Genomic DNA, 26,558 nt, shown 5'->3' with positions numbered 1-26,558 from the left:
CCCCTCTCAATTGTATTTGGTCTGGTTCTCCCTTGAAGAATTCACCTGACATGCATCATACACCCTCTTTTTTTGTTTCATCATCTTCTCTACCTCCCTCGTCATCCAAGAAGTCCTTGCTTTGGTTCCCTTACCCTTCCCTGTTGTTGGAATGTACCTAGCCTGTACTTGGAACATCTCCTCCTTAAATTGTTCTGTTACAGTTTTTCCTGTCAGCCTTTGGTTCCATTTTACCCTGGCTAGATCCTTTCGCATCCCATTGAAGTTAGCCCTATTCCAAGTTTAGAAGTTTCACTCTAGATTGTTCCTTGCTCCTCCCCATTGCTAATCTAAATCTTATGATACGATGATCACTCGTACCCAAGTGTTGTCCCACAGACACTTGGTCGACCTGGCCCACCTCATTCCCCAGCACCAGATCCAGCAATGCCTCCTTCCTAGTTGAGCCAAGAACATACTGGTCAAGGAAATTCTCCTGAACACATTTCAGAAATTCCTCCCCCTCCTTTCCCTTTACCCTAGCATTATCCCAATTGATATTTGGGTAATTAAAGTCCCCCAATATCACCATTCTACAGCTCTTGCATATCTCTGCGATTTCCCTGCAGATTTGCTCCTCTACCTCCCTCTCACTATTTGGAGGCCGATAGAATACCCCCAATAGCGTGATCAGACCCTTTTTGCTCCTCAACTCTAACCAAATGGATTCTGTCCTTGTCCCCTCAAGAACATCCTCTCTTTCCAACACTACAATGTCTTCCTTAATCAGCACTGCCACCCCACCTCCCTTTTTTCCTTCCCTATCTTTTCTGAACACCTTGTACCCTTGAATATTAAGTGCCCAGTCTTCACCGTTTTTAAGCCACATTTCCATTATTGCCACATGGATAATTGTGCTTGTAGCTCACCAACCTTATTCACCACACTTTGTGCATTTACGTACATGCATTCTAAACCCATTTTTGAATTTTTCATAGTCTTTCTTAGTCTGCTCCTATCTAATATGGTACTACTACCGCCTCTAGTACTATCCTCTCTAGTACTATCCAACACAATCATTCTTTTATGCACCTTATTCCTCTTTTCTACTCCAATATGCTGGTGCCCATCCCCCTGCTAAGCTAGTTTAAACCCTCCCCAACAGCACTAACAAACCTCCCGCGAGAATATTGGCCCCGGCTCTGTTGAGGTGTAACCCGTCCAGTTTGTACAGGTCCCACCTTCCCCAGAAACGGTCCCAATGCCTCAGGAATCTAAAGCCCTCCCTCCTGTACCGTCTCTCCAGCCACGCATTCATCTGTTATATCCTCCTATTCCTGTACTCACTAACATGTGGCACCGGGAGTAATCCGGAGATTACTACCTTTGAAGTCCTGCTTTTTAATCTCTTTCCTAGCTCCCTATAGTCTGCCTGCAGGACCTCATTTCTCTTTCTGCCTATGTTGTTGGTAAAGATATGGACAACGACCTCTGGCTGTTCACCCTCCCCCCTCAGAGTGTCCTGCAGCCGCTCTATGACATCCTTGACCCTGGCACCAGGGAGGCGACATACCATCCTGGAGTCACGCCTGCGCCCACAGAAACACCTATCTGTTCCCCTAAATGATGAATCTCCTATCACTATTGCTCTTCCACTCTTCTTCCTCCCCCCCGTGCAGCTGAGCCACTCGTGGTGCCGTGGCCTTGGCTCTGGCTGCTCTCACCAGAGAAGCCATCACCCCCACCAGGTTCCAGAACTGTGAACCGGTTAGCGAGCGAGATGCACTCTAGGGATTCCTGCCCTACCTGCCTGGACCCCTTCTCTGTGTGGCGGTCACCCATTCCCTCTCTGCCTGCACATTCTGAGGCTGCGGGGTGACCACTTCTTTCCAAGTATTTCTCAGCCTCGCGGATGCACTGTAGTGACTCCAGCTGCCGCTCAAGTTCCGAAACCTGGAGCTCGAGTTGCTGCAGTTGGTGACACTTTCTGCACACGTGGTCGTCCAGGCCGCAAGAAGCATCCAGGATTTCCCACATGGCACAGGATGGGCAAATGACGGGACTGAGCTGCCCTGCCATGGCTCTATTTACCAGACTATGGAGGTCATTTAGCAGAAATAAACTTAAAACTTAACAAGAAACACTCAACAGCAACCCACCAATCAGCACTTCCCTCTATTAGATAGGCTATGAACTACTTAGCAGAAATATACTCAAAACAGAACAAAAAAAACTTACCACAAATACTCACCCTATACTCACCTCTCAGCTCCCTTGTGCCAGCGACACCTTTGAATTCTGACGTCACTCCTTCATTGTGTCGCTTGCCGACTGTTTCCCTCGCAGGTAGTCCGCTCGCTCAGACTCCCAGGTCTCTGCTCCACGCTGCCTTTATCCCCGGTCTCCGACTCCGTTCCTCCTGCAGGTCCGCTCGCTCAGACTCCCAGGCCTCTGCTCCGTCCTGCCTTTATCCCCGGTCTCCGACTCCGTTCCTCCCGCAGGTCCGCTCACCTAGGCTCCCAGGTCTCTGCTCTGCGCTGCCTTTATCCCCGGTCTCTGACTCCGTTCTTCCCGCAGGTCCGCTCACCTAGACTCCCAGGTCTCTGCTCCGCGCTGCCTTTACCCCCGGTCTCCGACTCCGTTCCTCCCGCGGGTCCGCTCACTCAGACTCCCAGGCCTCTGTGCATAGATATTTTGTGGGGTGTAGCGAGACAGACATCTCTGTGAAAGTCACACGCAGTCTAGGTTTGCACCTCTTGATTCTTCCCAGAACTGAGCATTAGTGGGCAATGCCATTGTGCTGGGCGGTGCCAATACGCTGGGTACTGCCGTTTTGTTGCTGTATTGTGCTTGGCGCCCGTATGTTGGCCTAAGGCCAATGTGCGGTCCACATGCTGGGCAATGCTGTGGAGCGGGCTGGTGCCAATGTACTGGGCAACTTACATCCCCATCGTAGTGAGACCTGAAGCAAAAGGTTATCAACTGCTCTGGGTACAAATGTGAGCAGGGTTCTAACAATCTTCTCACTGCCCAGAGAGGAGAATTGATTGCCCATTGCCGCTGGCTTTACCTATAAGGACTGTAATGATTCCTGGAGAGATAAATATCCCTGGGAACTCAGTGATCAGGGACAGGAGGGTGTGACTGCAACTCAGGAAGGTATGGAGACCGAGGATGTAGTGATGGAGGAGCCTCAGCCCTGGACCTTGTCCAACAGGTACGAGGTACTTTCTACCTGTAGGGATGAGGAAAAGGACTGCAGGGAGGATGGGCAAACTGACCACGGCACTGTGGTACAGGGGGCCATCCAAATGGGGGGAGAAGGAAGGAATGTGGTAGTAGTAGGGGACGTTATAGTCAGGGGGATAGATACTGTGCTCTGAAGCCACGAAAGAGAGTCTCGAAAGCTGTGTTGCCTGCCCGGTGCCAGGGTTAAGGATATCTCCTCGCAGCTGGAGAAGAACTTGGAGTGGGAGGGGGAGGATCCGATTGTCGTGGTCCATGTAGGAACCAACGACATAGGTAGAACTAAGAATGAGGTTCTGCTGAGGGAGTTTGAGGAGCTAGGGTCTAAATTAATAAGCAGAACCACAAGGGTAATAATCTCTGGATTACTACCTGAGCCATGTGCAAATTGGCATAGGGTCAAGCAGATCAGAGAGTAAATTGCGTGACTCAAAGAGTGGTGTGGGAAAAAGGGGTTTCAATTCATGGGGCACTGGCACCAGTACTGGGGAAAGAGGGAGCTGTTCCGTCGAGACGGGCTCCACTTAAACTGGGCTGGGACCAGCATCCAGGCGAATCGAACAGCTAAGGCTTTAAACTAAAAAAGACGGGGGAGGGGGTCAGGTGAAGGGAAATTTAGAAATCTAAAGAGAAAGGTCAAGGCAATAGAGCAGTGTAGCAATTTGGGTAAAAATAAGCAGACTGTAACAGGAAGGGATGGTAGCAGTGCAGCAGAGAATAAGGTCAAAGCAGGGAATAATGGTAAAAATTTTAAATTAAAGGCTCTTTATCTGAATGCACGAAGCATTCGTAACAAGGTAGACATACTAGTGGCACAAATAGAGATAAATGGGTTTGATCTAATAGCCATTACAGAGACATGGTTGCAAGGTGGCCAAGGTTGGGAACTAAATGTTCCAGGGTACTTGATGTTTTGAAAAGACAGGCAGAATGGAAAAGGAGGGGTAGTAGCCCTGATAATAAAAGATGACATAAGGACAGTAGCGAGAAAGGATCTCGGCTCGGAAGATCAGGAAGTAGAATCAGTATGGGTGGAGATAAGAAATAACAAGGGGCAGAAGACACCGGTAGGAGTAGTCTATAGGCCCCCTAACAGTAGCTATATCATTGGACAGAATATTAATCAAGAAATAGTAGGAGCTTGCAACAAAAGTAATGCAATAATCGTAGGGGACTTTAATCTTCATATAGACTGGACAAATCAAATTGGCAAAGGTAGTCTGGTAGACTTGAAATTACATAAATTAACTATTTTAAACAAAAATTGAAATTTTTGAAAAAATAATTAAAGTTTTTAACGGGAATAAAAATAAACTTACCTTTCCTTAAAAGTATTTTTAAATGATAAATCAACTCTTATTCTGGTAAAAGCAGGCCTTACACCTGCTTTTACCAGGCACAAGAATTGTAAGTGTTTTCTGCGGGCGGAGAGTCTCCAAAAAGCGGAACTATCCGCCCGCAGAGGCCCTTCTCCCGGGCAGCCGGAGGATCTGTCAAGAGATCGGAAATGCCGGTTTCCAGCGCATGCGCAGTGCATGCCTGAAACCAGCATTTCCAATGTCCCTACGGGTGGGTGCGCAGCGCGTACACACCCGTAGGGACCGGAATATCTGGGCCAAAATGTTTGGGGTTAGTTCATTTTGCCCCATACTTAACAAACTTTTTGACCAGAAAATAGGGAATCCCAAGAAAAATGACTTCACACAGAGAAGGCCACAGATGCAGAATCAATTGAAGAGTTTAAAAAGGGAGATAAATACTTATTTCTGAAGTAAAGGTATTAAGTGGCATGGAGAAAGGATAAGGAACGGGCGTCAGCTGTGGCTCAGTGGGCAGCACCCTCACCTCTGAGTCGGAATGTTGTAGGTTCAAGGCCCAATCCAGGGACTTGAGCACATAAAGCTAGGCTGACGCTCCCAGTGCCAGTACTGAGGGAGCGCTGCACTGTCAGAGGTGCCGCCTGTCAGATGAATTGTTAAACCGAGGCCCCGTCTGCCCTCTCAGGTGGATGTAAAAGATCCCATGGCACTATTTCGAAGAAGAGCAGGGGAGTTCTCCCCAGTGTCCTGGCCAATGTTTACCCCTCAATTAACATCACTAAAACAGATTATCTGGTTGTTAGCACATTGCTGTTTGTGGGAGCTTTCTGTTTGCAAAATTGGCTGCCGCATTTCCTACATTAAAACAGTGGCTACACTTCAAAAAAGTACTTCATTGGCTGTAAAGTGGTCATGAAAGGCACTATATAAATGCAAGTCTTTTTTCTTTTTAAAGGGTAAAGGGGGCAAAATTGGGTCCCGCCCCCTTTGGGGCGCTAACTACTTTTAGTGCCCCGAAAAAGTTAGCGCCCCCGCGCCTGAAATTCACTGGTAGCGCCCCAAGAGGGAAACGGGGTGCTACTGGAAGCACCCCGCCTTCCTCTTGGGGCACTGCGAGTGAATATCACGGTGCCACGCTCTGCGGCACGTCGCGCCGCGGTACTGCAGGCCTTCCTCCCCACTCCCCTTATTAAAGGGGAGGGGCCTAGCGCAGCGCCACCCAGAGCCCAGCTGGGCCACCAGGGATTGGAGTGCTGGCAAAAGAACCCGGCACTCAAGAGAAGTGCCGGGCTCACGGAGCGTAGCCGGCACCCCGCGGGGGGGCTGCACAGGAGGCTGGGGACGGCAACGGGGGCAGGTGCTGGCAGGCAGCCAGCAAGAAAAATGGCCGCCTGGCACCTTCCCTTTAATTTGCGCCGCCCGGGCCGCAGGTAGGTCCCCCGACCCTGTCAGACATAGCGTCCGGCGGTAAGTCAGGGGGCGCTGCGCACGGCGATGACGTCATCGCCGGAGATGCAGCGCCGCGGGGCGCTAACGGTTACTGCCGCCGCTATCCTCCCGCTGAATTTCGCGGGAGGCATTAGCGGCACCGCGCCCAGGCGCTAGTCACTTTGCGCCCCGTTAGTGCCCTTTTAGGGCGCTAATGGGAGGTGCAAATCAACCGAATTTTTCCCCCAAAGAGCTTCAATGGCTAGCAAAATGTGCTCGATGGGCCAAATGGCCTATTCCTGTTTCTATTTTCCTAGCCCTTCATGGCTCCTTGCATTTTTACACATCAAAGATTGAACTGGTTTTATTTATGATTCAATCTACGAGCCTTTCATTGGCTAAAATGACAGCCTTTTAATGTAATTTAATGTAGCTAAGTGTGAAGCGATGCACTTTGTGGGGAACAACATGGAGAGGCAGTATAATCCAAATGGTATCATTTTAAGGGGGTGCAAGAGCAGAGGGACCTGGGGGTGCACATTTACAAATCCTTGAAGGTGGCAGGGCAAGTTGAGCAGGTGGTTAAGAAAGCGTATGGGGTACTTGGCATTGTAAATAGGGACTGACGTAGGAAAACTACTAGGCACTTGGTCAGAGTATTAAACACGGCTTTAATCAACTGTTTTTCAACATGGAGGTCTAGTTGTGTCCTTCACTAGTTCCTGTTAAAGAATGTCCTGAGCAAGCTGGGCCCGTGCCCGAGTATTTATACTCTCCCTGGACAGCGCCACCAGCAGGCCACCCAGTATTATTTCATAAGTCATTTCCACATGAATGACAAGATTCATGTCAGGGACCTTGAATACAAAAAACTAGGAAGTCATGCTAAACCTTTACAAATCTCTGGTTAGGCCTCAGCTGGAGTATTGTGTCCAATTCTGTGCACCACACTGTAGGAAGGATGTCAAGGCCCGGGAGAGGGTACAGGAGGCTTACCAGGATGATAGAGAAGATGAGAGACTTCAGTTATGTGGAGAGATTGGAGAAGCTGAGATTGTTCTCCTTAGAGCAGAGGAGGTTAAGGGGAGATTTAATAGAGGTGTTCAAAATGATGAGGGGTTTTGATGGAGCAAGTAGGGTGACACTGTTTCCTCTGGCAAGTGGATCAATAACCAGAGGTCACAGAGGGTTGTTAAGATCTGGAACACACTACCTGAAAGGGTGATGGAAGCAGATTCCACAAGAACTTTCAAAAGGCAATTGGATATGTACTCGAAGAGGACTAAAAACAGAAACTGCTGGAAATACACAGCAGGTCAGGCAGCATCTGTGGAGAGAGAAACAGAGTTAACATTTCAGGTCGATCTGTCCTCAGTTCTGACGAAGGGTCATCAACCTGAAACGTTAACTCTGTTTCTCTCTCCACAGATGCTGCCTGACCTGCTGAGCATTTCCGGCATTTTCTGTTTTTATTTCAGATTTCCCGCATCCGCGGTATTTTGCTCTTGCAGAGGACTCATTTGCAGGGTTATGGGGCAAGAACAGGGAAGAGTGGGACTATTTGGGTAGCTCTTTCAAAGGGCCGGCACAGGCACGATGGGCCGAATGGCCTCCTTCTGTGCGGTATCATTCTGCGATTCTATGATTAATTGTTTAGCAGAGCAGCCTAACATAATAGGTATTTTGGCATAAATTCTTGGATCATATTCTGAATAAAAGTTCACTCCCGGGCCACAGTGCAACGGTGGTGAGGTTTACTCAGCCATGTCTTGAAAAGAATTGTCCTTTCTTACAGTTTTCAATAACCAATCGTTGGAGACACCGTGCCAAGAATTATCCAAAGAGGGAACATTGGCTCGACTGGGCGACAGAAAAATATCCAGTTATGTGAAACTCTTTTGTGGAATTCTTTGAATACCTTTATTGTACATCTTTTTGAAATAAATATATATATATATATATATCAAAAAATAAAGGATTCTCTTACACAATTTTTAATTTTTTTTTCTTACAGAAACAACTTATCAGAGAAATTAAGATGGTTACCCGAGTCCTGTTTCTCTATCTTCCTCTTCCAATGTTCTGGGCGCTCTTTGATCAGCAGGTAAAGAACTTTCTCATCTGGGCTTCGGGCTGGGTGTCTGTCAACAACTCATCAGCTACTCTGGCCCTTTAAGAGAAGCTGCAACTATTGCGCAGCATCTTAGAGGAATTTGTGTTCCACAAACCTGAGCCATGAGGGTAGATTCAACCAACGAGTGGTCTATCGCCTCAATAGAAGGCCACTGAGGGGGCAACTAATAGAAGCGTCTGTGATACTAAACAATGTAGAGACGATAAACCTGAAGCAGGTCTTCAGGATAAACCGAGACCGTGTAAGCAGGAGGCACATTTTCCAAGTAGGGAAGGGCAAATGTCTGGAAGACTTCTTTCACACAAGTAATCGTAGAAACTTACAGCACAGAAGGAGGCCATTCAGCCCGTCGGGCCCGTGCTGGCTCTATGAAAGAGCAGTTGTGGTTGGTCCCACATGCCCCACTTTTTGTCCGTACCCCTGTAAGTTGCTCATCCTCGAGAACCCGTCCAACTCCCTTTTAATATTATTCATGGAATCAGCTTCCACCACCTTTTCGGGTCGAGCGTTCCAGATCCCGACAACTCTCTGAGTGAAAAAATTTCTCCTCATCTCCCCCGCTAGTTCTTTTGCCAATGAACACGTTGAGGCAGAAATTCCGATCCCTACGGGTGGGTACGCACTGTGTACTCACCCGTAGGGACATCGGAAATGCCGGTTTCAGGCATGCACTGCACATGTGCTGGAAACCGGCATTTCCGATCTGTCAAGAAAGCCCTTGACAGATCCTCCGGCTGCCCGGGAGAAGGGCCTCTGCGGGGGGAGAGTTCCATTTTTTGGAGACCCTCCGCCCGCAGAAAACACTTACAATTCTTGCGCTTGTAGAAGGCCTGCTTTTACCAGGCTAAGAGTTGAAGAAAGTAAAAAAAAAAATTCCACTGATTTATCATTTTAAAATACTTTAAAGAAAGGTAAGTTTACTTTTAGCCCCGTTAAAAACTGTAATTATTTTTTTCAAAAATTTAAATTTTTGTTTAAAGTAGTTAATTTATGTAATTTATTGTCATTTTAAAAATGTGATTTTAAAAAAAAAAATGTATTTGAAATTTTACTTATGTTTTGGGGCTGATCTCTATTCATAGATTTGACAGGTCTTCCTGTCAAATCTATGAATGGAGATTCCCTGCTCTGATTGGCTCCCCATGGCCCACGTGATCCCAGGGACGCTGCAAACTAACTGCGCCCCTGGGATACGTGAGCACTGCACAACGACAGTTTGAAGAGGCACAGCAACGGAATTCTGCACCTCCCGGGTGCCCTCCGGTCCAGGCGGAGATTTTTCCAGATCGCAGCCCTCCGCCCGCGGGAGGCCTGCGAACGGAACTTCTGGGCCGCTGAATAGACTTCCAGGAAGAGTAGTGGTGGTGAGAGCCTTCGAGTCATTGTTGGGTGGTGTAACGGGAGGATTGTAGGTTGTTCTTTTTGAAGAATGAGCTAAGATGGGCCGACTCGCCAAATTCATCCGGTGCAACTTTCACCCCTGGAATCTAGTTCTTTATTATTAAAGGTAATAATTGACAACCTGCTAACTCACTTGATGCATTGAAAGGGAAGCTAGATAAGTACACGAGGGAGAAAGGAATAGAAGGACATGTTGCTGGGATGAGATGAAATAAGGTGGGTGGAGGCCGGTGTGGAGCATAAACACCGGCACAGACCGAATGGGCCAAGTGGCCTGTTTCTGTGCCGTAAGTTCTGTGTAATTCACTCTGATGGCTTTTGGGGAATGCCCACTAACGGGGGTAGATCTTGACTTTGTGCAATAATGCAAAAAGGGGATGGTGGCATGTCGACAGCCAGTTTTACATCGCTCTCCCCATTTTCCTTTCCGTTGACGTCAGTCGGCAGCAATGTAAACCGAGCTGCCAACTCGCTATCGCCCATGTTACACGCTCTCGCACAGTGTCAGGATTTGCCCCCACGGAAAGCCAGGCAGGAACACAGTGATATTATTTCCCGAGTGAGGTGGTTTGCAGGACTTTGCAGGATCGGAGCGATCATAATATGATAGAATTCTTCATTAAGATGGAGAATGAAGTTGTTGACTCAGAGACTAGGGTCCTGAATTTAAATAAAGGAAACTATGATGGTCTGAGGCGCGCGTTGGGTAGGATTGATTGGGGAATGTCACTCAAAGGCATGACGGTGGATCGGCAATGGCAAACATTCAAAGACCGCATGGATGAACTACAGAATTTGTTCATCCCAGTTTGGCATAAAAATAAAACAAAAAAGGTGACTCAACCGTGGCTAACAAGGGAAATTAGGAGAGGACATATAAAATGGCCAGAAAAAGCAGTAAACCTGAGGATTGGGAGCAGTTTAGGATTCAGCAAAGGAGGACAAAGGGATTAATTAAGAGGGGGATAATAGAATATGAGAGTAAGCTTTCACGGAACATAAAAACTGACTGTAAAAGCTTTTATATTTATGTGAAGAGAAAAAGATTGGTGAAGTCAAGCGTAGGTTCCTTGCAGTCAGAATCAGGGGAATTTAAAATGGGGAACAAAGAAATGGCAGGCCAATTATTAAATATATATTTTGGTTCTGTCTTCACAAAGGAGGACACAAATAACCTCCCAGAGATGTCGGGGAACATAGGGTCTGATGAAAGGGAGGAACTGAAAGAAATCAGTATTTGTAAGGAAATGGTGTTAAGGAAATTGATGGGATTGAAGGCCGATAAATCCCCAGGGCCTGATAATCTACATCCTAGGGTACTTAAGGAAGTGGCCCTAGAAATAGTAGATGCATTGCTGATCATCTTCTAACATTCGATGGAATCTGGAACAGTACCCATGGATTGGAGGGTAGCTACTGTTACCCCACTATTCAAAAAAGGTGGTAAAGAGAAAACGGGGAATTACAGACCGGTAAGCCTGACATCGGTAGTGGGGAAAATGCTAGAGTCCATTATAAAAGATGTAATAGCAGAGCACTTGGAAAACAGTGACAGGATCGGACAAAGTCAACATGGATTTACAAAGGGTAAATCGTGCTTGACTAATCTACTGGAATTTTTTGAGGCTGTAACTGGTAAAATAGATAAGGGAGAACCAGTGGATGTGGTGTATTTGGACTTTCAGAAGGCTTTCGATGAGGTCCCGCATAAGAGATTAGCGTGTAAAGTTAAGGCACATGGGATTGGGGGCAAGGTACTGACTTGGATAGAGAACTGGTTGGCAGACAGAAAGCAAAGAGTTGGAATAAACGGGTCTTTTTCCGAGTGGCAGGCAATGACTAGTGGGGTACCGCAGGGATCGGTCCTTGGACCCCAGCTATTCACAATATATATTAATGATCTAGACAAGGAAACTAGATGTAATATCTCCAAATTTGCAGACGACACAAAGCTGGGTGGGCGTGTGTGCTGTGAGGAGGATGCCGAGAAACTCCAGTATGATTTGGACAGGTTGGGTGATTGGGCAGAAGCATGGCAGATGCAATATAACGTGGATAAATGTGAGGTTATCCACTTTGGTAGCAAAAACAGGAAGGCAGATTATTATCTGAATGGCAATAGATTGGGAGAAGGGGAAGTGCAACGAGACCTGGGTGTCCTTGTGCACCAGTCGCTGAAGGTAAGCATGCAGGTGCAGCAGGCGGTTAAGAAGGCAAATGGCATGTTGGCCTTCGTAGCGAGAGGGTTTGAGTGCAGGAAATAGGATATCTTGCTGCAGTTGTACAGGGCCTTGGTGAAACCACATCTTGAGTATTGTGTGCAGTTTTGGTCGCCTTATCTGAGGAAGGATGTTCTTGTCATGGAAGGAGTTCAGCGAAGATTCACCAGGCTGATAGCTGGGATGGCAGGAATGACGTATGAGGAGAGATTGAATCGATTGGGCTTGTACTCGCTGGAGTTTAGAAGAATGAGAGGGGATCTCATCGAAACTTATAAAATTCTAACAGGACTAGGCAGACTAGATGCTGGAAGGATGTTCCCGATGGTCGGGGTGTCCAGAACCAGGGGTCACAGTCTAAGGATAAGGGGTAGGCCACTTAGGACAGAAATGAGGAGGAATTTCTTCACCCAGAGAGTGGTGAACCTGTGGAATTCTCTACCACAGAAGGCAGTAGAGGCCAATTAGCAAATGGGGACAGGATAGGACAGAGTCAACATGGATTTACAAAGGGTAAATCGTGCTTGACTAATCTATTGGAATTTTTTGAGGGAGTAACTGGTAGAATAGATGGGGGAGAGCCAGTAGATGTGGTGTACCTGGACTTCCAAAAGGCCTTCGATAAGGTCCCACATAAAAGATTAGCATGGAAAATTGAGGCTCATGGGATAAAGGGGAAAGTTTTGGCGTGGATAGGGAACTGGCTGTCAGATAGAAAACAGAGAGTTGGAATAAACGGCTCATTTTCTGAATGGCAGGCAGTAACAAGTGGGGTACCACAGGGATCTGTCCTGGGCCCCCAGCTGTTCACAATTTACATTAATGACCTGGATCAGGGAGTCGGATGCAGCATTTCCAAATTTGCAGACGACACTAAACTAGGAGGGGGGGTGGGCTCAGAGGAAGAGACCAGGAAGCTCCAGAGCGATTTGGACAGACTGGGCGATTGGGCGGATAAATGGCAGATGCACTATAATGTGGACAAGTGCGAAGTTATCCACCTTGGGTGCAGGAACGGGAGGGCAAATTATTATTTAAATGGCAATAGATTGGGAGAGGGGGAAGTACAGAGAGACCTGGGTGTTCTTGTACACCAGTCACTGAAGGCGAGCATGCAGGTGCAACAGGCGGTCAAGAAGGCAAACGGTATGCTGGCCTTCATAGCAAAAGGGTTAGAATACAGGAACAGGGATACCTTGCTGCAGCTGTACAGGGCACTGGTGAGACCACACCTCGAGTACTGTGTACAGTTTTGGTCGCCTCATCTGAGGAAGGATGTTCTTGCCATGGAGGGGGTGCAGCGGCGATTCACCAGGCTGATACCAGGAATGGCGGGAATGACCTATGAGGAGAGACTATGTAGTTTAGGGATGTACACACTGGAGTTTAGAAGATTGAGAGGGGACCTCATAGAAGTGTATAAAATTCTGACAGGTCTAGACAGACTGGATGCAGAAGGAATGTTTCCCTTGGCGGGTGAGAACAGAACTAGAGGACATAATTTAAGGATAAGGGCTAAACCATTTAGGACAGAGATGAGGGGGAATTTCTTCACTCAGAGAGTGGTGAACCTGTGGAACTCATTGCCACAGAGGGCAGTGTATGCCAGCTCATTAAATATATTTAAGAGGGAATTAGATATATTTCTACGGGCAAAAGGGGTTAAGGGTTACGGAGAGAAGGCGGGGACGGGATACTGAATTAAAGGATCAGCCATGATCTCATTAAATGGCGGAGCAGGCACGAAGGGCCGAATGGCCTACTCCTGCTCCTATCTTCTATGTATCTATGTATTAAATATATTCAAGAAGGAGTTGGATATATTTCTCAAGGCTAAAGGGATCAAGGGGTATGGGGAGAAAGCAGGGACCGGGTACTGAATTTGGATGATTAGCCATGATAGCATTGAATGGCGGAGCAGGCTCGAGGGGCAGAATGGCCTACTCCTGCTCCTATCTTCTATGTTTCTATGTTTGTTGGTACTGTACTTTGAGGATGCATTGCGCTTCGTGACAAAATTAAACTGGCAAGCGATTGATCATTGAAACTTATAAAATTCTAACAGGACTAGACAGACTAGATGCAGGAAGGATATTCTTGATGGCGGGGGAGTCCAGAACCAGGGGTCACAGTCTAAAGATAAGGGGTAAGCCATTTAGGACTGAGATGAGGAGGAATTTCTTCACCCAGAGAGTGGTGAACCTGTGGAATTCTCTACCACAGAAGGCAGTTGAGGCCAATTCATTAAATATATTGAAGAAGGAGTTAGATATATTTCTTACGGCTAAAGGAATCAAGGGATACGGGGAGAAGGCAGGGACAGGGTACTGAGTTTGGATGATCAGCCATGATCTCATTGAATGGCGGAGCAGGCTCGAGGGGCCGAATGGCCTACTCCTGCTCCTATCTTCTATGTTTAAAACTTAAGACTGCTGCGCAGACTTTCCGTGATCACACCTGCGGTCTTAAATGCAACCAAACTGAAAGGAGTCCAAGGCCTATAAATCTTTTGAAACATGCCAAAGTTATTAGTACAGAACGTTGCGAGTTCTGAAACAGGCAATGACCCTTTAAACAGACACAATGCCCTTGACCTCCCATAGCTCTCTGGTCGGCCCATATTTGGGGTTCTTCTATATCGTTTAGTTATTTTCCTCGCTTGAATCTGGCTCAGTTGTGGTGTAACCACCCCCCACACACGCGGGAGAATAGCCTGCAGACACTTACGGGCCAGCATACTTCTGAAGCTTTAAGAAAAACTAGGTTTGTGTAAAGACTGGCGTAACATGGGGAGAAAGCAGCTTTGAGTAAGCCAGTGTTTGAAATGCTGGCAAGAAGTTGGGAGACAAATGGCCAATTGTTCTTGTAAACACCTTGTTAAAATTCAGAAAGCAGCAACTAGGCTCTCGAGGCACACAAAGCTCGTAGCTGTGGTAATTGAGGATAGACAGAGTCAGGGATCCCCAGTAACAGGAGAGCAGTGCTGCGTAGCAGAGGTTTCCAACTATTACCATGGATGTTGATTGAGGGATAAATATTGCCCAGGAAACCGGGGATAATTCCCCTGCTCTTCTTCGAAATAGGGCTGTGGGATCTTTTACATCCACCCGAGAGAGCAGGCGGGGCCTCGGTTTAACGTCTCATCCGAAAGACGGCACCTCCAACGGTGCGGCACTCCCTCAGCACTGCACTGGGAGTGACAGCCTAGATTTTGGTGCCCCAGTCTCTGGAGTGGGACTATGAACCCCCAACCTTCTGACTCAGAGGCGAGGGTGCTACCCACTGAGCCACGGCTGACACTGGCGTGTAGTGGTGGAGGAGGAGAGAGATTTGCGGGAGATCGTAAGGGAAGTCGTAGTCCGTGCTGTCCCAGGTAGCAGGTCAACCAGAACAGACTCCGTCACCTCATTGTGGCAGAGGAACAACAGCAACTTTCGTTTATATTGCACCTTTAACGTAGTACAATGTCCCAAGGCGCTTTACAGGAGCGATTCTCAGACAAAATTTGACATCGAGCCGTATAAGGAGATATTAGGACAGTTGACCAAAAAGCTTGGTCAAAGAGGCAGGTTCTAAGGAGCGTCTTAAATGAGGAGAGAGAGAGGTAGAACAGTGTGCGAGGAAACTCAAAGAGACTGTACTGTGTGTCACCTGGTCCATGAAAGCCAGCAGTCAATGACCTGCACTGTACCACACGTGGCAGCGAATGTCACCGCTGCTCTTCCAACGGATGAAATTCCCAGAGTCAGCAATGTATCGTTCCATTGAGATAATTCAAGCTCTGTTTCAGCACCCGGCCTGTCACATACACTCTGCCGCAAGTTCTTTTTCGGTATTCCGTTCACTGTGGACTCAGCCTATTCCAGGCTGTTTCGCTGCTGAATAAATTCACCATTCCTGCCCCATACTTCATGAATACCCGGCGGTCCAGGAGTTCGGATTCAGCGCTTCCGCCGCCGTGGCTCCAGGTTCGATTCCCAGTCAGGGAGCGTGACTTTCTTGGTAGATGCAGAGAGGCTGTTTGCCCTAACTAGAGAGTCTAGAACAAGGGGGTCATAGTCTCAGAATAAGAGATTGGCCATTTAGGACTGAGAAGAGGAGAGATTTCTTCACTCAGGGTGGTGAATCTTTGGAATTCTCTACCCCAGAGGGCTGTGGAGGCTCAGTCGTTGAGTATATTCAAGGCAGAGATCGATAGATCTTTGGACATCAAGGGATCTGGGGATAGGGCAGGACAGTGGAGTTGATGTAAATGCTCTACCATGATCTATTGAGTGGCGGAGCAGGCTCAAGGGGCTGCATGGCCTACTATTACTCCTACTTCTTATGTCCTTATGAATACCTTCGGATCTGTGCGGGAGGTGGGGGGGGTGGAGGTTAGGGTTGCCAACCCTCCCTGATTGACCTGGAGTCTCCAGGAATTGATGATTGATCCTCAGGACACCGCCGCCAGTAAAACCTGGGAAAATGGGATGAGAATAGGCAGGCTTGATGGCCGGCGTGGACACAATGGGCCGAAGGGCCTCTTTCTGTGCTGTATAACTCTATGGCCTAGAAATTGGGTTGGGGCGCAAAAGTCGCCTGAGCGCAGGATTTAGCGCAGCGTTCGAGGCTTTAGCGATCGTCAGATATTCAGTTCCATTGCCCCTAGAGGGAGACGGGGCGAGGCTCGAGGCACTCCGCGTCCCTCTTGGGGCGCTGAAACTGAGCATCGCAGCGCAACGTGCCGCAGCGACACACGCTGCGGCACGGCACGCTGAGGTACTGCAGGCCTTCCTCCCATTGTTAAGGGGGAGGGGCCTGCAACAGCGCGATCCCCGCTCGCGAGTGCCGGCAAACGAGCCCGGCACCAAGGAGAAGTGCCGGGCTTTCGGGAAACAGCTGGCAATGCCGCGGGGGGGTGTCAGGAGGCCGGGGACGGAGGTGCTGGCAGGCGGCCGCCGAAAAAGGCGGCCGCCTCGCACCTCCACCTTAACTTGCGCCGCTGCCGGCACAGTAAGGCCCCGTGAACCGGGCGCGGGTAGCGAACGGCGCAACTGCGCCGTTCGCTACCAAATATCGCGAACGGGGCGTGAATGGGGCGCTGCGCACACCGATGACGTCATCGGTGGCGGCGCAGCGCAAATGGCTAACGCCACCATTAGCGCCCCTGCTGAATATCGCGGGAGGCGCAGCCAGTGGCGCTACAGCCACTGACTGCCTCTTTAGGCGCTAACAGGTGGCGCTACTCACCCAATTTTTCCCCTTTGAGTCTAAAAAGATCATAGGGGCGCTGATCAAAATGGTGTGTGATCTTCTCAATTTCTTTGAACACTTTTGTTTATTGGTTATAAAAATATTGTAGATTGGGGGCGGGAAATGGCCGTTTGAGAGTCAAGAATCATCCAATCCGGTAACGAAGAGTCTGTTCGCTTTCCGATTGGCCGTGGGAATGAGATGCGCCGTGAGGATGGAGGTGATCTCATTGAAACATACAACATTCTTACAGGGCTTGACAGGGTAGATGTAGGGAGGATGATTCCCCTGGCTGGGGAGTCTAGAACCAGGGGTCACAGTCTCAGAATATGGGGTCGGCCATTTAGGACTGAGATGAGGAGAAATTTCTTCACTCGGAGGGTGGTGAATCTTTGTAATTCTCTACCCCAGAGGGCTGTGGAGGCTCAAGTCGTTGAGCATATTCAAGACAGAGACCGATAGATTTTTGAATATTAAGGAATATGGGAATAGTTCAGGAAAGTGGAGATGAGGTAGAAGATCAGCCATGATCTTATTGAATGGCGGGGCTGGCTCGAAGGGCCAAATGGCAGAGCAGGCTCGAGGGGCCAAATGGTCTACTCCTGCTCTTATTTCTTATGGACGTGTTGGGCGACCAATGGTAGAAGCATGGGGGGTTATGGACGTGTTGGGAGACCAATGGTAGAAGCATGGGGGAGGGGCGGTTAGAGGTGGGAGGTCATGTGACGAAACGTCCAGGAATACGTCCAACCAGGGTTGGCAACCCCTTATCGGGGCAGGGGTGTCCATCACCTGGTATGATGTAGCCATTTGGTCTTTAAACACAAGAGCAGTGGGGATGGCTACACGGTGATTCGAGCCACGTAAATTCCGTGCTGTGGGGTATCCCCTCTCCCGTCATGGTGGCCGTCACGTAATTTACTTAAATTGGGACATTTCACTACATTAAAGGCGATATATCAATGCAAGTTGTTGTTGTTAAATCTGCAATTGCTTCAGGCATTCTTGTCATGGCCCTTTCAGGAGAGGAGGGGAGGAAACAGGAACACAAAGAAGCATTTGCAGCTTGGGATTGTACTTGGTGATTTACCATATCTTCTTCTAACGTGTGTCGTGTGTCAGCCGTGGCTCAGTGGGTAGCACTCTCGCCTCTGAATCAGAAGGTTGTGGCTTCACAAGTCCCCACTCCAGAGACTTGAGCACAAATTGAAGGCTGACACTTCAGTGCAGTACCGAGGGAGCGCTGCACTGTCAGAAGTGCCACCTTTCAGATGAGACGTTAAACCGAGGACCCAGCTACTCTCTCGGGGGGACGTAAAAGGTCCCGCGACACTATTTCGAAGAAGAGCAGGGGCGTCTTGGCCAATATTTATTCCTCAATCAACAGCACAAAAAAACAGGTTATCTGGTCATTATCTCATTGCTGTTTGTGGGACCTTGCTGTGCACAAACTGACTGCCACCTTTCCGACATTACAACAATCACTATACTTCTAAAGTACTTCATTGGCTGTAAAGTGCTTTGGGACGTCCTGAGGTCGTGAAAGGCGCTATAGAAATGCAAGTTCTTTCTTTGTTTCTAACACCTAAAGCCAACAATTAATATTGTCGTTAATTTGTACACAGGGATCTCGATGGACACTACAGGCCACCAGAATGAATACCGACTTTGTAAGTAAGCACTAACCAGTATCATTTCCAGCGCTATCATACTAAATAGAATATATCTTATTAATACTTTCTCAGTAGATGCTGCTATTAACATTTTGAATACTCATATTTCAGGGTGGATTTGTCATACAACCTGACCAGATGCAGGTAACGTGAAATATATTTTAACCTCTTGACGGTTAGTTTGTGCAGAAATAGGAAGTCAAATGTTTCTGCTGTTGATGTTTGGCGGTGTGACTGGGGTATCATGCAACAAGTATTTCATAAATAGTTAAAAATATATATGATAGTTTTCCTCTTCAATTTCCTCCCAGCCTGAAGTAATAACATAAGAACTAGGAGCCGGAGTAGTCCACACGGTCCCTCGAGCCTGCTCCGCCATTCAGTGAGATCATGGCTGATCTGCGACCTCATTCCATGTACCCGCCTTTGCCCCGTATCTCTTAACACCTTTGGTTAACAAAAATCTATCAATCTCAGATTTAAAGTTAACGATTGACCCAGCATCAACTGCCGTTCGCGAAAGAGAGTTCCAAACTTCTACCACCCTCTTCGACCTCAACTCCACTTTCCCGCCCTGTTGTGTATGTAATATGTGTGCTACTTTGAACCTATGGACAGGACTGCACTACTTGTTGGGCGTAGTGATACGCAGTACCACTCCTGGCCATAGGGGTATAAATAGTACTGTGGGTACTGATCCCCCTCAGTTCCCGCCTGTGGGCATGAAGTAAAGACCTATGTATAGTCCCTACCTCCAACCAGTAAAGACCTGTTTGAGTTATACGTTTAAGTCTTTGTGTTAATTGTTCAATACAATACACATACTTAACACTGGCGACGAGTCGGTTCGAACCCTGCGGCAGTTATTCCACAGCGGCTTCGTCCAAAGACAGGACGTTGAAGAGAGGTTCCAATCCTCAACACCCCACTGAAAACTGAAGGGCAGCAGAAATCCTGACAGCTTCCAGCGACTGGAAGCGACAGGCATTAGGACCCTGAAGCCTCCATAACCTCGTGGGTAAGCCAGAGCCCGGGAGGGCGCGAGCGGGTAAGCCAGAGCCCGGGAGGGAGCGAGCAAGAGCCGCCGAGCGGGTGAGCCAGAGGCCGGGAGCCGCTTCAAGCGGGAGGCGCTTAGCGGGCCAGCGATCGCACCGGTGATAAGGGCTGAGAACCGTTTCGGGCGGGCGGCGCACCAGCGATCGCACAGGAGATAAGAGCCGCAGTCGGGCTGAAAGTCAGCGACGAGAAGCGCGGGAAAACCGCCATTGAAGTGGGCGGGGAGAGCGAGAAGCGCGGGAAAGCCGCCATTTTTCGCGGGAAAACCGCTGGGGAAGAAGGCAGAAGCGGGAAAACCGCCATTTTGTGGGCGGAGGACGACGGCAAGAGCGGGAAGCCGCCATCTTGGATAACAGTAAAAAAAAAATCTGAGAAATTGCAAATCTGATAAAGTACTACAATGCCTGAACACGGGAATATTAGCAACTTTGATAGTGACATCGAAGATTGGGCCATATATGTTGAACGAGTTAAAAATTATTGTAAGGCCAATAAAATTCGTGAGGCTGATAAAGCACTAACATTATTAAATTTAATGGGTGCGAAGACATACGGGCAATTGAAACACCTGTTATCACCAGATGAACCGGCGGATAAGACGTTCGATGAGATTGTTACTGTCCTGAAAGATCATCTAAACCCCACGCCGCTGATGCTAGCGGAACAATTTAAATTTTACGACAGAAGGCAGCTACAGCATGAAAGCAATGCTGATTATTTGCTGGAATTGCGTAAATTAGCGAAATATTGCCAGTTTGGAACGGGACTGACAGAGGCACTTCGAGACAAATTTGTGTGTGGTTTATTTAAACAGGATACACAAAAGCGACTGCTCGAGGAGAATGAGCTGACGCTTGAGAAGGCGGTCACTATGGCAGCAGCACACGAAGCCGCAGCGAGAGGCACGGCAGTAATGTAGCTACGGTCACCGGAGCTCAGTGCACACAAATTGGGTGTGAGTTCTGGCAAATGTTATCGTTGTGGAAAGACAACGCATGATCAGAACCAGTGTTGGTTTAAAAACCAAGAATGTAGAACTTGTGGTAGGCTTGGACATATAGCTAGAGTATGCAGGTCAGGGAAGAAGACCAGCAACAAGAAGTCACCGCAAGGAAAATACGCAAAGGTACACAAGGTGACCGAACAGGAGTCCGATTCAGACGCTAGCAGTAATGAACTGGCTAGCTTAAGCTGTAATGAACTGGCTAGCTTAAGAGTACTCAACGCTGGTAAGGGTGCAGACCTCCAGACAATTTGGGTCTTCAGACAGAAGGAGTCCAAGTAAAACTGGAATTGGACACTGGATCGGCATTGACGGTCATAAATAAGAAAGATTACGGAAAGTTATTCCAACATATTCCCCTACAGGATACGGGGATTATATTGAAAACATACACGGGGCAAAGAGTGTACCCCATCGGGAAAATAGAGGTTGCAGTGGTCCACAAGGGCGAAGACAGTCAAATAATGGACTTATATGTGATATCTGAAGGAGGTCCTCCACTACTAGGACGGGAGTGGATTAGGAAAATGAATATGGACTGGCATTTCCTACAAACAATAACGAGTGAGAACTCGGTGAAGATAGTCGGCCCAGACTCTGGAACGGATGATGGTAAGCCCAACTCAGGTGCAAAAGACAAAGTTTCAGCACAGAATTCCACTGAGCAACAACAACATAGTTTAACTGTGGATTCTGAGTCTGGCAAGTCTACTGATGTGCCCATTTCTGAGGGACACCGGGCTCCAACTCAACTCCATTTCAAACTACAACAGCAATTAGAACAAATGCTTCGCCGTTGTGAGCAAGAGTTGAATGCAACGAAAGAGTTCTTTGATATAGAGTTGGAGAATCTGGAAAGACAACAGAAGCAGCTGATGGAGAAAATGGAGCAGGAGCACACAAAACGTCTGATGTCAGAGGAGTTAACGGTCAGCCAACTCCTGCATATGCTGAAGGACAGGACTCTGAAATGGGAAAAACTTGAACACGAACTTCAATATTCAAACGAAAGGGGTTCGGAGCTCTCAAAGGTTATTGGAAGAGCTGAGGTGGCAACACAGACTGAGATGACTGCAACAGAGCAGCCCTTGGATGCCAAAAGTACGCTGACTCACGTCAACGTAGAACAACAGACCGCTGAAACAGCTGCTCCGGTAGAGGGATTGAATAGTCCGATCAATCAATCTCCAAAAGAAGTTGAAGTAGTAAAATCTCAAATGAGGTCATTAGTAAACGACTTGCTGAAAGCCCAGAAAAAGCTGGATGAAGAGGTACGCATGAAGAAGTCTCTTCAGGAAAGATGTCTGGACTTGGAACAAAAGCTGGCTAACGCCCAGCTGGGTATGGAGGAAATAGAAGACCCTCTCGCTGGCCTAGATCAGGACGACACCGAATATTACTATGTCCTGTCCTGCCCAACTTGTAACTTCGACTCCCACCATACAGAAATCATGGAGGAGCACCGAAAGTCTACGGAACATCGGGAGAAGGTGGCTCTACTACGGAAAAAGGAGGAAGAGAAGGAGGAACTGCGCATGCAGCTGGCAGCTGACAGTGGAGCCCAGAGAGTCTCCAAGAAGCAGAAAAGGGAAAGTCGAAACAGAAAATGACCCATCTGAACCATTATTACCTCTACCAGATCACACACGTGGTCCCTCCGAACGGAGCCAATTCAGTTCGGAAGTTCAAACTGTTAAATCCATGGAAGGACTATTGAATGAGTCACTCCAGCAACGTGAACTGACTCCACCACAGAGATTGAATCTGTGAACTGTTTTCCGCAGAGACTGAATCTGTGATCTGTTTTGACATGAAGTTATCTATGTATCTATGTTATTCTGTTATGTAAACCTGAAGTTATATATGGATATATGTTATTACGTTATGTTAAATGGGGAGATGACTGTAAAGCTAGGAAGGGAGGAATGTTGTGTATGTAATATGTGTGCTACTTTGAACCTATGGACAGGACTGCACTACTTGTTGGGCGTAGTGATACGCAGTACCACTCCTGGCCATAGGGGTATAAATAGTACTGTGGGTACTGATCCCCCTCAGTTCCCGCCTGTGGGCATGAAGTAAAGACCTATGTATAGTCCCTACCTCCAACCAGTAAAGACCTGTTTGAGTTATACGTTTAAGTCTTTGTGTTAATTGTTCAATACAATACACATACTTAACACGCCCGATCTCCATATCCCTTGATTCCGCTGGAGTCCAAAAATCTATCTATCTCAGCCTTGAATATACTCAATGACTGAGCACCCACAGCCCTCTGGGGTAGAGAATTCCAAAGATTCACAACCCTCGGAGTGAAGAAATTCCTCCTCATCTCAGTCTTAAATGGCCGACCCCTTATCCTGAGACTATGCTCCCTCGCTCTAGACTCTCCAGCTAGGGGAAACAAGTCTCGAACTTATACTGGGGTACAGCCCGAAGGTGCTTGCTGCTTTCCGGTAGCTCACCCTTTTGGCTGTTTGTCACCTGTGACCCAGATGGTGAGTGGAGGTAGGCATTCTGTGGGGAGCACTCTCGCCTCTGAGTCAGAAGGTCATGGGTTCAAGTCCCACTGCAGAGACTTGAGCGCATAATCTAGGCTGACACTCCCAATGCAGTACTGAAGGAGTGCTGCACTGTCGGAGGTGCCGTCTTTCAGATGAGATGCAAAACCGAGGCCCCGTCCGCCCTCTCCGGTGGACGTAGATGGTACATGTATTAGTAACTATCTTGTACTTATGGCCCCTAGTTTTAGATTCCAACCCAGCCCATCACTTCCCATCCATTCAAATCAATGGGCGGAAAAATCACAGGCTGACGGTGCACAGTGTCCTGACTCTGGCCCCTTGTGCATCCCTCCAGCCCTTCGCCCCACCATTGGTGGCCATGCCTTCAGCCGTTCAGTTCCCACTTTCTGGAATTCCCTCCCTAAACTCCTCCGCCTCTCCACCTCCCCCTCCTCCTGTAATGCCCTCAGTAAAACCCACCTATTGGTCATCCCTCTTAATACAGTCCCCACCACATAAACCGTCCACGCTTATCACGGGCAGCTGCCTTATCAGGCAAATGGCACTAACCATTTTCCATTCCCACTGATGTTGTTGATGTAGTGAAGTATTTCTGAGAGCATGATAAGGCTCTATATAAATACAAGTCTCTGTATTACTTAATCCTACTAATTGCTTTTGCTTGTGTTTTTATTTGTTTTTTTATGCAGACAATTAACGCCGTTTTGATTGTTATTTTTATTCCAATCTTTGATTTGGCCATTTACCCCCTCATTGGGAAATGTAAGATCAACTTGACGTAAGTATTAATGAGACTTTAAATAATGCTTCCACTCTCTAATCTCAATAAAGTGCTGTTATTAAATGAGGAAAGGATAACATGGTGTGTAAATTGTTGGAGTAAGCCATGTAACTCTGAGATTGAATTAAGCAGAACAGTCCGTAAATGCGCCACCTCCCAAACCCACGACCTCTTCCACCTAGAAGGACAAGGGCAGCGGGTGCATGGGAACACCACCACCTCCAAATTCCCCTCCAAGTCACACACCATCCTGACTTGGACATATATCGGCCGTTCCTTCATCGTCGCGGAGTCAAAATCTTGGAACTCCCTCCCTAACAGCACTGTGGGAGTACCTTCACCACACGGGCTGCAGCAGTTCAAGAAGGCATCTCACCACCCCCTTCTCAAGGGCAACTAGGGATGGGCAGTAAATACTGGCCTTGCCAGCGACGCCCGTATCCCAAGTATCCTGGAAATCTCTCCCCAAAAAAAGATGTGGTCAATTGAAAATGTCAAAACTAAAATTGACGGATTTTTGTTCGGCAAGCGTATTAAGGGTTACGGGACCAAGGCGGGCAGACGGAATTAAAATACAGATCAGCTATGACCTAATTGAATGGCGGAGCAGGTTCGAGGGGCTGGATGGCCTCGTCCTGTTTCTATGTTCCCAAGAACTGTTTCTTTTTAAAACAGCATAGCACTGGCCAGGAAGATCCCACTTTCCACCCCAGTCTGTGCGGAGTTAGCTGATCTCACCTGGGCAGCAGTTACAGCACTACGGACTCGGCACCCTGGACCAGGGAGGATCAGGTTCTCGCTCCTCACTGCAGTCCGGTGACTTCAGTGGAAAGTGATGAATTTAGATAAAGAAAGAAAGTACTTGCATTTATGTAGCACCTTTCACGACCTCCGGACGTCCCAAAGTGCTTTACCGCCAATGAAGCAATTAACTAATGTAGTAAAACGTCCCAAGGCGTTTCACAGGCACGTTATCAAGCAAAATTTGACACCGAGCCACATAAGGAGCTAAAAAGGTATTGCCGGATAGTCTTCCCCGTCCATCTTGTGACATGTGACATCGCATGAAGATAGGATTGGGCTAAGCTGCCATGCACCCCTCTTGCCACATGGTCAGATGGCCTGCTGACACTAACATGTGAAGGATAGTCACCTCGCCGTGCTGAGTTCAGGAAATAAATTCCCCAGAAACTCACTCTCTCGCTCTATATATATTAAAGAAACATTTTACCATTCTTAGTAACTTCCTGTACTAGGAAGAGCCACCAAACCCTTTGCGAAGTGTTTTGAACGAGAGGTGTTGCTGATTTATTTATTTCCTATTGAGCAATGAAGAGTATACTCAGAGGTCAAGTAAAGGAATGTCGTAAATCAATGGGTCCCCTTGACATTGGCTGGGACTCCAGGTTTCCTGCTCACTCACTGCAGATTGCTTCTCCATAGCCCTGCCGTTTGGAAGTCCCAATTGTAATCTTGTACTGTAGTATGATGCAATTTACAGGAAAAGAATATGAACAAACAGCACAAAAACTAAACAAAACCCCCAGTGCATAAACTGGACTATTATATATAATAAATAATACATAACAGAGTGATTTCAACACTGTAACATAATTCATGCCTTCAGGGGCTGGTTACAAACCCCTTAACTAGACTCCAGTCTATAACTCACTCCCAGGTATCCATTATTCTATATTATTTGGTCACCTGCCCTAATGTCTCCTTCTTTGGCTCGCTGTCAATTTTTTGTCTGATGACGCACCTGTGAAGATACTTCGGACATTTTCCTACGTTAAAGACGCTATATAAATGCAAGTTGTTGTTGAGTACATAGAGGTGACGGTATACCTCATTTAAAAAAAGCAGCACAAAACGATTAATTAGAATCATAGAATGGTTACAGCACAGAAGGAGACCATTCGGCCCGTCGAGCCCGTGCCGGCTCTCTGCAAGAGCACTTCAGCAGTCCCACACTCCCCGCCCTTTCCCCGTAGCCCTGCAAATTTTTTTCCTTCAGGTACTTATCCAATTCCCATTTGAAAGCCACGATTGAATCTGCCCCCACAACCCTCTCAGGCAGCGCATTCCAGATCCTAACCACTGGCTGCGTAAAAAAGTTTTTCCTCATGTTGCCTTTGGTTCTTTTGCCAATCACCTTAAATCTGTGTCCTCTGGTTCTCGACCCTTTCGCCAATGGGAACAGTTTCTCTCTACTCTGTCTAGACCAGTCATGATTTTGAACACCTCTATCAAATCTCCTCTCGACCTTCTCTGCCCTAAGGGGAACAACACCAGCTTCTCCAGTCTGTCCATGTGCACCAGTCGCTGAAGGTAAGCATGCAGGTGCAGCAGGTGGTTAAAAAGGCAAATGGTATGTTGGCCTTCATATCGAGAGGATTCGAGTACAGGAACAAGGATGTGTTGCTGCAGTTGTACAGGGCCTTGGTGAGACCACACCTTGAGTATTGTGTGCAGTTTTGGTTGCCTTATCTGAGGAAGGATGTTCTTGCCATGGAAGAAGTTCAGCGAAGATTCACCAGGCTGATACCTGGGATGGCA

At 47.7% G+C, this 26,558-nt stretch overlaps 1 protein-coding gene across 1 annotated transcript in view; it reads left to right on the top strand.

Annotated features, from left to right (window-relative positions):
* The window catches only part of slc15a2 (solute carrier family 15 member 2), a 129,942-nt gene that overhangs the window by 49,503 nt on the left and 53,881 nt on the right, over positions 1-26,558 (top strand). Inside the window, exons 10-14 of the mRNA XM_085986848.1 lie at positions 7,768-7,854; positions 7,987-8,076; positions 18,587-18,631; positions 18,746-18,778; positions 23,908-23,996. Coding sequence (XP_085842974.1) covers positions 7,768-7,854; positions 7,987-8,076; positions 18,587-18,631; positions 18,746-18,778; positions 23,908-23,996 — 344 coding nt within the window. The remainder of the gene's footprint in view (positions 1-7,767; positions 7,855-7,986; positions 8,077-18,586; positions 18,632-18,745; positions 18,779-23,907; positions 23,997-26,558) is intronic.

The sequence above is a fragment of the Somniosus microcephalus genome, chromosome 4, assembly GCF_052327205.1.
Source record: "Somniosus microcephalus isolate GS21.2 chromosome 4, FLI_Smic_1.0, whole genome shotgun sequence".
Lineage (NCBI taxonomy): Eukaryota > Metazoa > Chordata > Chondrichthyes > Squaliformes > Somniosidae > Somniosus > Somniosus microcephalus.
This window is presented reverse-complemented; position numbering and strand designations above follow the sequence as displayed.